Raw genomic sequence first — 11,488 nt, forward strand, 5'->3', positions numbered from 1 at the left:
CTGCGTGTTTTTATATTATTTAAAAATATATGCACTTTCGTTGCCTTCAAAAAGGTATAGGTTGTTAATAGAATAGCCTACTTGTTTTAAGTTTTTACCTTGCATATTTCATTATCCTGCTTAAAATGTAAGGATGTCCAGACAGAGCAAGCGTATTAGAATAATTATAGCCTAAAACCCTCACCAAGAAAGCAAGAAGCTATCTGTACTATTGCGAGCCAACCTAGCGCACCAATTCACCTGTGCGTTCGGTTGGGTGTTACGCACCGCAAGGGGAGTTACGTCGGCTAGGGTTAGTGAAAAACAGGAAAAAACGCAACACAACATGGCTTACAGTAGAGTAGTACAATAGCACATCAATAGACATTTGTTATTGAGAGAGAACTGGGAGATGAGTGGTCGCGAGCGCAGCAGAAACCGAACCAGGTCGTTGGATTCGGACCTTGAGTCGCGTGCGTCCCAAACAGGTTTGAAAACATTGATTTGGAGCTCACTCTGCTGTGGTGGGACTCGCACGGGTACCTAGGATACAGCTTTGGAAGATTTTATTTGAATAAGAAAGCTGTGATTAAAGTTAAGTTCACTAAAACCATGTCAAACTGGTAAAGTAGCCTGCATTATATATCTAGTTTTTTAAATGTTTTTACAGTGACACCTGTGATAGGGCAATTTGTGTAGGCTATTCATTTGTAGGCTATTTGTGTGTTGTCGTACACGTTTGCTGTGCTGAAATAACTGCCACAAAACCACTGAATAAAGGTAATAAAGTGCTAGACAGTTTTCTACTACTGTAGTATTTCTGCCTTCTTCCTAAACCAAGAGGGCAGTTCGGCAGGGGGTCTTGAGGAGGACAAGGAGGTCGCCTCGCAGGCTGTCCTGTTCTTCATCAACGGCTCGAGGAGAGGTGCAGTGCACCTATGCTCGAGGATAGCCGAGATACTGCGCGAGAATCAACGGTGAGACCCAAAAGAGGACCATAGGCCTGTTGTATCAAACAAATTCCCACTGTCACATGCTTGATTCACACCAATTTTCAGCTGCCCCCTCTCTGTGAAAGTTAACCATTCACTGTTTCGGTTGAGTTTGTCTGACCTTTGCTTAACTCTGCTGTGTGTGTGTGCGCGCCTCATCTCTTATCTTACAGTCTGCACAGGACCGTAGAGGTCCAGAGAGTCCGAATAGAGGAGCTGATGTGCTCGCTGTCCACTGCTCCAGCTGCACCCGTGGGTCCCTCAGATTCCAACAGATCCCAGACCAGCTCCACCTCACTCCCAGACACCAGCCCCTCCTCTCCCCTCTCCTGCCTTCCCTCCATCTCTCTCGCCTCCCCCTCCCCCTACCTCCCCTCTACCCCAGCCAGTGTCTCCCCCAGTGTGTCCTCCTTCTACAGCTCTGGGAGGGGCAGCCTGTGCTCTAGTGTCACACCCCCGTGCCTCCCCCCTCTGGTCCCCCTTCACACCCTCACCCCTCAGAGGAGACAGGTATGTATGAAACACACACACACACACACACACATTCTCTCTCTCTGTCACAAGTCAACACTCACGTAAACGTATACACACAAACAACCCCTCTCTCTCTCTGTGTGTCAGACACCAGCTCTGCCCTGTGTGGAAGAGTATGAGAGGGAGGATCCAGGAGAAGATGAGTGGAGAGGAAAGGAAGGCAGGAGAGGAGAAGAGAGGGGGAGAAAGAGAGGGGGAGGAAGGAGACAAGAAGAGAACAACAGTCTTATTCTGCCCTGTGTGGAAGAGGCTCTGGGGTCACAACCCCTCCCCATCATGCCTCACTCCCCCCAGCGTGACCGCACAGCCAGAGAAAGATGTGAGTCAATCATTTGACATAATGAAGCAGTGCTTTGAATTGGAATGTCTGTTTTATTCATGTAATTGTGACAAAGGAGAATGTGAAGCTACAGTCTGTCTTTGCTGTGTGCTCACCATGTCAGGACAATGTTTGTGTGTGTGTGTGTGTGTGTGTGTGTGTTTCAGTCAGGAGGAGAGAGAAGGGCAACCTGCCGTCTGAGCAGTGTGGACAGACTTCGGACCGAAAACACACGCTGAAGGTTGGACCTCATTATCATACTTCACAATGGACACATGAGGATGTCACAGCCTTTATGATGAGCTGTTATTGTGGTTGTTGTTTGTGAGCAGAAAAGAGAGAAAGTCCTAAGGAGAAGTGCCTCATGTGGACCTCTGAGGGGAGAGATGGGGGAGACGAAAGAGGAGGAGGAGGAGGAGAGGTGTCTAGCCTCAAACTGTCCTGACTCCTCGTCCACAGTCCCATCAGCAGGAGGAGGGCTGGACCCTAGGGCATTAACCACCAGGTACACTTCTATTCTGGCTTTAGTTTCTATTCTGTTTATTACCTGTTTATTACTGTATTATACTGTATTTGACTCATTTCACAATAATTGTGATTTATAGAACTTGATAACTGTGTGTGCGTATGTGTGTTTGTGCATGCATGTGCATATTAGGAAGAAGCACCGTCTGTGTGTGAATGACCGTGTAGTGCTGGAGAGAAGGAGGAGAGGAGAGGAGAGGAGAAGAGGAGCTGTGAGGTTTATCGGACCACTGGATAACACTGACGCTACAGACATCTATATCGGAGTGGAATTGGACACAGCCAGTGAGTTTGTGTGTGTGTGTGTGTGCGTGTGACCGTGTGTGGTTATGATGTGTGTGAATGTCTGTCATTCTCAACCGTGACAGTAACACCAAAGATACTGGTAAATAAGGCCTGGATTCAATCAGATCGAGCGTTAACCAGCATTAACCAGCATTGGCGTTGGAGGTCTAACTGTGGTATGAGCTGACATATCGGTGAGCGGCTGCTCTTGTGTCACAAATCACTACCTTTTTTATTGTCCCTACTGCATCAGTTCAAAACGGTGCTAGAAAGTGTAATCTCTATCCATGTTATAAATAATTATGAGCAAATGTATGTTAGGCTAATGCATGTTTTCATGCACCCTAGACCTACTGCAATTTGCATACCGCCCCAATAGATCCACGGATGATGTAATAGCCATTGCACTGTACACTGCCATATCCCATTTGGACAAGAGGAATACCTATGTAAGAATGCTGTTCATTGACTATAGCTCAGCCTTCAACACCATAGTACCCTCCAAGGTCATCATTAACCTCAGGGCCCTGGGTCTGAAACCCACCTGTGCAACAGGGTCCTGGACTTCCTGACGTGCCGACCCCAGGTGGTGAAGGTAGGAAACAACACCTCCAGTATACAGATCCTCAACACAGGGGCCCCCTCCTGTACCTTCTGTTCACCAATGACTGTGTGGCTACACAGGCCTCCAACTCAATCATCAAGTTTGCAGACGACAGTGGTAGGCCTGATTACCAACAACAACGAGATGGCCTACAGAGAGGAGGTGAGGGCCCTGGCGGAGTGGTGCCAGGAATATCACCTCTCCCTCAACGTCAACAAAACAAAGGAGCTGATTGTGGACTTCAGGAGACAGCAGAGGGAGCGCGCCCCCATCCATATTGATGAGACCGCAGTGGAGAAGGTGAAAAGCTTCAAGTTCCTCGGCGTACACATCACTGACAATCTGAAATGGTCCCTTCACACAGACAGTGTGGTGAAGGAGGCGCAAGGAGGCTGAAGAAATTCGGCTTGGCCCCTAAGACCATCACAAACTTTTACAGATGCACCATTGAGAGCATCCTGTCGGGCTGTATCACCGCCTGGTACGGCAACTGCACCGTGCTGAACCGCAGGGCTCTCCAGAGGATGGTTCGGTCTGCCCAATGCATCACCGGGGGGCACACTGCCTGCCCTCCAGGACATCTACAGCACCCGGTGTCACAGGAAGGTCAAAAAGATAATCAAGGACCTGAGCCATAGCCTGTTTGCCCCGCTACCACCCAGAAGGCGAGGTCAGTACATGTGCATCAAAGCTGGTACCAAGAGATTGAAAAACAGCTTTTATCTCAAGGCCATCATACTGTTAAATCGTTATCACTAGCCGGCCTCCACCCTGTACCCTGCCCTGAAGTTAGTCACTGTCACTAGCCGGCTTCCACCCGCTTACTCAACCCTGCACCTTAGAGAATGCTACCCAGTATACATAGACATGGAACACTGGTCACTTTAATAATGGAACACTGGTCACTTTAATAATGTTTACAAACTGTTTTACCCATTTCATATGTACACTACCGTTCAAAAGTTTGGGGTCCATGAAAACATACATGAAATGAGTTTGAATAGGAAGTATAGCAAAATTAATAGGAAATGTAGTCATTGACAAGGTCAGAAATAATGATTTTTAATTGAAATAATAATTGTGTCCTTCAAACTTTGCTTTTCGTCAAAGAATCCTCCATTTGCAGCAATTACAGCCTTGCAGACCTTTGGCATTCTAGTTGTCAATTTGTTGAGGTAATCTGATGAGATTTCTCCCCATGCTTCCTGAAGCACCTCCCACAAGTTGGATTGGCTTTATGGGCAAGCTGCTCCCACAACAGCTCAATAGGGTTGAGATCCGGTGACTGTGCTGGCCACTCCATTATAGACAGAATACCAGCTGACTGCTTCTTCCCTAAATAGTTATTGCACAGTTTGGAGCTGTGCTTTGGGTCATTGTCCTGTTGTAGGAGGAAATTGGCTCCAATGAAGCGCCGTCCACAGGGTATGGCATGGCGTTGCAAAATGGAGTGATAGCCTTCCTTCTTCAAGATCCCTTTTACCCTGTACAAAACTCCCACTTTATCACCACCAAAGCACCCCCAGACCATCACATTGCCCCCACCATGCTTGACAGATGGCATCAAGCACTCCTACAGCATCTTTTCATTTGGTCTGCGTCTCACAAATGTTTTTCTTTGTGATCCGAACACCTCAAACTTCGATTTGTCTGTCCATATATTCCTCTGTCCAGTGTCTGTATTCTTTTGCCCATCTTAATATTTTATTTTTATTGGCCTGTCTGAGATATGGCTTTTTCTTTGCAACTCTGCCTAGAAGGTCAACATCCCGGAGTCGCTTCTTCACTGTTGACGTTGACTGGTGTTTTGCGGGTACTATTTAATGAAGCTGCCAGTTGAGGACCTGTGAGGCGTCTGTTTCTCAAACTAGACACTCTAATGTATTTGTCCTCTTGCTCAGTTGTGCACCGGGGCCTCCCACTCCTCTTTCTATTCTGGTTAGAGCCAGTTTGCGCTGTTCTGTGAAGGGAGTAGTACACAGCGTTGTACGAGCTCTTCAGTTTCTTGGCAGTTTCTCGCATGGAATAGCCTTAATTTCTCAGAACAAGAATAGACTGACGAGTTTGAGATGAAAGTTCTTTGTTTCTGGCCATTTTGAGCCTGTAATCAAACCCACAATTGCTGATGCTTCAGATACTCAACTAGTCTCAAGAAGGTTTTATTGGTTCTTTAATCAGCACAACAGTTTTCAGCTGTGCGAACATAATTGCAAAAGGGTTTTCTAATGATCAATTAGCCTTTTAAAATGATCAACTTGGATTAGCAAATGCAACGTGCCATTGGAACACAGGACTGATGGTTGCTGATAATGGGCCTCTGTACGCCTATGTAGATATTCCATTAAAAATCAGCAGTTTCCAGCTACAATAGCCATTTACAACATTAACAATGTCTACACTGTATTTCTGATCAATTTGATGTTATTTTAATGGACAAAAAAAAGTGCTTTTCTTTCGTAAAAAATGACATTTCTAAGTGACCCCAAACTTTTGAATGGTAGTGTATATACTGTATTCTAGTCAAGGCCATCCTATTCAACTATTGCTGTACATATACTATTCTATCCATGTATTCTTCAAATATACTACATATTCTATCCACATACTGTCCGTAATGTCTATACACACACCACACACACACACACAGTCAAAAGTTTGGACACACCTACTCATTCAAGGGTTTTTCTTTATTTTTTACATTGTAGAATAATAGTGAAGATATCAAAACAATGAAATAACACGTATGGAATCATATAGTAACCAAAAAAGTGTTAAACAAATCAAAATATATTTAATATTTGAGATTCTTCAAAGTAGCCACCCTTTGCCATGATGACAGCTTTGCACACTCTTGGCATTCTCTCAACCAGCTTCACGAGGTAGTCACCTGGAATGCATTTCAATTAACAGGTTGTGTTGCGACAAGGTAGGGGTGGTATACAGAAGATAGCCCTATTTGGTAAAAGACCAAGTCCATATTATGGCAAGAATAGCTCAAATAAGCAAAGAGAAATTACACTCCATCATTACTTTAAGACATGAAGGTCAGTCAATTTGGAAAATGTCAACTTTCAGTTTCTTCAAGTGCAGTCGCAAAAACCATCAAGTGCTATGATGAAACTGGCTCTCATGAGGACCGCCACAAGAAAAGAAGACCCAGAGTTAACTCTGCTGCAGAGGATAAGTTCATTAGAGTTTACTGCACCTCAGATTGCAGCCCAAATAAATGCTTCACAGAGTTCAAGTAACAGACACATCTCAACATCAACTGTTTAGAGGAGACTGCGTGAATCAGGCCTTCATGGTAGAATTGCTGCAAAGAAACCACTACTAAAGGACACCAATAAGAAGAAGAGACTTGCTTGGGCCAAGAAACACGAGCAATGGACATTAGACCGGTGGAAATCTGTCCTTTGGTCTGATGAGTCCAAATTTGAGATTTTTGGTTCCAACCGCAGTTTCATTGTGAGACGCAGAGTAGGTGAAAAGATGATCTCCGCATGTGTGGTTCCCACCGTGAAGCATGGAGGAGGAGGTGTGATGGTGTGGGGGTTCTTTGCTGGTGACACTATCAGTGATTTATTTAGAATTCAAGACACACTTAACCAGCATGGCTACCACAGCATTCTGCAGTGATACGCCATCCCATCTGGTTTGGGCTTAGTGGGACTATCATTTGTTTTTCAACAGGACAATGACCCAACACACCTCCAGGCTGTGTAAGGGCTATTTGACCAAAAAGGAGAGTGATGGAGTGCTGCATCAGATGACCTGGCCTCCACAATCACCTGACCTCAACCCAATTGAGATGATTTGGGATGAGTTGGACCGCAGAGTGAAGGAAAAGCAGCCAACAAGTGCTCTGCAAATGTGGGAACTCCTTCAAGACTGTTGGACAAGCATTCCAGGTGAAGCTGGTTAAGAGAATACCAAGCGTGTGCAAAGCTGTCATCAAGGCAAAGGGTGGCTACTTTGAAGAATCTCAAATATAAAATGTATTTTGATTTCTTTAACACTTTTGTAGAAATTAGTAGAAAATAAAGAAAACCCCTTGAATGAGTAGGTGTGTCCAAACTTTTGACTGCTACTGTGAATATATATTAATACATACTCTGGACTCTGACATTGCTCGTCGTAATATTTCTTAATTACATTTTTTACTTTTAGATTTGTGTGTATTGTTAGATATTACTGCACTGTTGGAGCTTGGAACACAAGCAATTCGCTACACCCGCAATAACATCTGCTAAATATGTGCATGCGACCAATAACATTGGATTTGATGTTCATTTGGATGGGGGGATTTATGGCTATCAGTCAAATTTGAGTGTTTGAACTTCATGAACTTCTAACGTGGCTGTATGGGATTTGTCGGATTATAATCTGTGGTTTTCGTGGCATTCCAACGGCAGTGTCCGTGATAAGGTACCGCAACGAGCCGCTTGTGGATTTGACAGCTCTAACACAGTTCCACCTCCGACACCGCCAAAACAACGCTATGTGGATGTCAATCTGATTTAACCTAGCCCTAACCAAATATTTATCATCGGCGCCGTTTCCAATGGGAGCAAATGAAGCATAGTGGGCAGAACAAGCAAGGAGGTGGGCAGAGCCAAGTATGAGCGAGATCCTATTGGCGTATTTTAGCATGTATTTGCATATTTCCATTAGGGAACGCCTACTTTGAAGTGCGGGTGTGCAATAACTAAATTCACCCTTGCACTCCTAAACAGCACACTTTTCAGAAACTTTGGCAAAGTCTACAAAACTTAGTGCACTCAGTTTGTAACAGATTCTAGTTTTGGAAACAGAAAACTTTATTGAGATGGAATGTTTCATCGATGATAAAATGTGCACGTCGGCCAAGTTTCATCTAGCTCCATCTCCTCCCACTTCCCGCCACTGGACTTCCTCTCATCACAATATTTGGTGGTGAGTGGAGGTTGTAAACATATGCTTCAGATGTATACCCCTTGTGATGTGTCTGGGTTTCCCCTTTTGTCTGGGGTAGCACCCAGGGCTGGCTCTAGCCTTTTGGGGGCCCTAAGCGAGATTTGGTAGCCCCCCACCACCGTGCGGGCAAAACATTTTAGTGGCGCTCCCCTCTTGACAGTGGAGAGAAATGTACCTTTTAAAGTTAATTCATTCATTTTGCCATGGGGCTGAGGGAAAAAAGGTGCATTTTTACAGCTAATTTCCTGCAATTCAACCCATTTAGACATGGGGTGGAGAGATTATATTTTCTGTTTTAAAGCTAATTTCCTGCATTTCAACCCATTTAGACATGGGGTGGAGAGATTATATTTTCTGTTTTAAAGCTAATTTCCTGCAATTCAACCCATTTAGACATGGGGTGGAGAGATTATATTTTCTGTTTTAAAGCTAATTTCCTGCATTTAAACCCATTTAGACATGGGGTGGAGAGATTATATTTTCTGTTTTAAAGCTAATTTCCTGCAATTCAACCCATTTAGACATGGGGTGGAGAGATTATATTTTCTGTTTTAAAGCTAATTTCCTGCAATTCAACCCATTTAGACATGGGGTGGAGAGATTATATTTTCTGTTTTAAAGCTAATTTCCTGCAATTCAACCCATTTAGACATGGGGTGGAGAGATTATATTTTCTGTTTTACAGCTAATTTCCTGCAATTCAACCCATTTAGACATGGGGTGGAGAGATTATATTTTCTGTTTTAAAGCTAATTTCCTGCATTTCAACCCATTTAGACATGGGGTGGAGAGATTATATTTTCTGTTTTAAAGCTAATTTCCTGCAATTCAACCCATTTAGACATGGGGTGGAGAGATTATATGTTCTGTTTTAAAGCTAATTTCCTGCAATTCTACACAGTTTGCCATGACTTATGCCATGTTAATGATACACTATATATACAAAGGTATGTGGACACACTTGGCTATTTCAGCCACACCCATTGCTGACAGGTGTATAAAATCGAGCACACAGCCAACCAATCTCCATAGACAAACATTGGCAGTAGAATGGCCTTACTGAAGAGCTCAGTGACTTTCAACATGGCACTGTCATAAGATGCCACCTTTCCAACAAGTCAGTTTGTCAAATTTCTGCCCTGCTAGAGCTTCCCCGGTCAACTGTAAGTGCTGTTATTGTGAAGTGGAAACGTCTAGGAGCAACAATGTCTCAGCCATGAAGTGGTAGGCCACAGAAGCTCACAGAACAGGACCGTCGAGGGATGAAGCATGTAAAAATCGTCTGTTCTCGGTTGCAACACTCACTACCGAGTTCCGAACTGCCTTTGGAAGCAACGTCAGCACAAGAACTGTTCGTCGGGAGCTTCATGAAATGGGTTTCCATGGCTGAGCAGCCGCAAACACGCCTAAAATCACCATGCGCAACGCCAAGTGTTGGCTGGAGCGGTGTAAAACTCGCCGCCATTGGACTCTGGAGCAGTGGAAACTCGTTCTCTGGAGTGATGAATCACGCTTCACCGTCTGGCGGACAAATCTGGGTTTGGCGGATGCCAGGAGAACGCTACCTGCCCCAATGCATAGTGCCAACTGTAAAGTTTGGTGGAGTAGGAATAATGGTTTGGGCTAGGCCCCTTAGTTCCAGTGAAGGGAAATCTTAACGCTACAGCATACAACGACATTCTAGACGATTCTGTGCTTCCAACTTTGTGGCAACAGTTTGGGGAAGGCCCTTTCCTGTTTCAGCATGACAATGCCCCTGTGCACAAAGCGAGGTCCATACAGAAATGGTTTGTCGAGATTGGTGTGGAATAACTTTACTGGCCTGCACAGAGCCCTGACCTCAACCCCATTGAACACCTTTGGGATGAATTGGAATGCCGACTGTGAGCCAGGCCTAATCAGCAACATCAGTGCCTGACCTCACTAATGCGCTTGTGGCTGAATGGAAGCAAGTCCCCACAGCAATGTTCCAACATGTAGTGGAAAACCTTCCCAGAAGAGTAGAGGCTGTTATAGCAACAAAGGGGGGACCAACTCCATATTAATGCCCATGATTTTTGAATGAGATGTTCGACGAGCAGGTATCCACATACTTTTGGTCATGTAGTGTATCTGAGTGAGAGTGACTAACAAAATCAATGGGGGACCCTTGGAGTTCAGGGCCCCTGGGCACGTGCCCTGAGTTCCTGGTCTGTATTCGGCCATGATTACTACAAGTTTAGATAGCTGGCTAGACTAATTTACCAACCTAAAGATTGTTAGCTGACAGGGCTAGTTGAGTGACTTTCAGTGACTGACATAAGAGAAAGATTGCTGATGCACAACCAAATTTCGAACTTGCACCTTGTGTATTCTACTATTTTAACTCTCAACAGTACGTTGAGACCCGGACTGAGCGCCTCATTTTTTAAATAATAATTATATATTTATTTTGGGGGGTTGGGGGGCACCCTAGCGGCCAGGGGCCCTAAGCGACCACTTATGTTGCTTATTCCTGGAGCCGGCCCTGGTAATACCTGTTCCTATTAATCTTTAGGTGGAGAAAATGAAGGCAGTCTCCATGGTAACAGGTACTTCAGGTGTGAGCCCAACCATGGAACATTCACCACCATCACAGGGATCAGAAAGGTGAGTGTTCACCACACACACAGGCACACAGTATGTAGAAATGCTTGTACTTAATTAGTTGATTAATTAATCAATGACTAAACTACTAGCAGGCCTACATTAACAGTAAAAGTGACAGTAATAGTGTTATTATGCAGTATCATTTCTCCCCACCACAGCTCTCTCGGTCATCCCACTCCTCCAAACCTCCAGAGGAGGATGACTCTAGTGACTCTGGGCCGGGGAGCTCTGCAGTGGCAGTGGGGAGGAGCAGCAGGGGCATTGGGATTAGGAGCGGAAAAGGGCTCAGAAGGACCCGGAACCAGATGGACATTAGAGCACAGGTCCATTCAGAGCCAGGAGGACCCAGAGACAAGACTACAGTGGAGAACCCTGGACCAGACTGACATATACCCAATCACACACACCCCTGGACTGGCCTGACACTCCTCTCCTAGTCCCTCAATCCACAGCCTTACATTTTCTCCTTTCCCTCCTGAGTACCCCTTGTGATGTGTCTGGGTTTCCCCTTTTGTCTGAGCGTAGACTCACAAGGCAACATGCTGAACAAGCCCTCTTCAATCTTCCTGCGTGTAACCATAGATAGAGGACTCTAGTGCCCAAAAGCCTGCTTTAGCATGTGCAGCGCCATTGAGGACTTTCACCAGTCAACTGGGTGGGACTTCCTAT

General features: G+C 45.0%; 1 protein-coding gene across 1 annotated transcript; it reads left to right on the forward strand.

The window, feature by feature from the left end:
• Positions 1-83: 83 nt before the first annotated feature.
• Positions 84-11,473, forward strand: LOC121535533. Its single transcript, XM_041842696.2, has 8 exons — positions 84-956; positions 1,145-1,481; positions 1,593-1,824; positions 1,992-2,065; positions 2,157-2,329; positions 2,483-2,634; positions 10,728-10,819; positions 10,978-11,473. The coding sequence occupies exons 2-8, from the start codon at positions 1,191-1,193 to the stop codon at positions 11,203-11,205; spliced, it is 1,242 nt and encodes a 413-aa protein (XP_041698630.1). The 5' UTR covers positions 84-956; positions 1,145-1,190; the 3' UTR covers positions 11,206-11,473.
• The last annotated feature ends 15 nt before the right edge of the window (positions 11,474-11,488 follow it).

Source organism: Coregonus clupeaformis, chromosome 21 (assembly GCF_020615455.1).
Source record: "Coregonus clupeaformis isolate EN_2021a chromosome 21, ASM2061545v1, whole genome shotgun sequence".
Classification (NCBI taxonomy): Eukaryota; Metazoa; Chordata; class Actinopteri; order Salmoniformes; family Salmonidae; genus Coregonus; species Coregonus clupeaformis.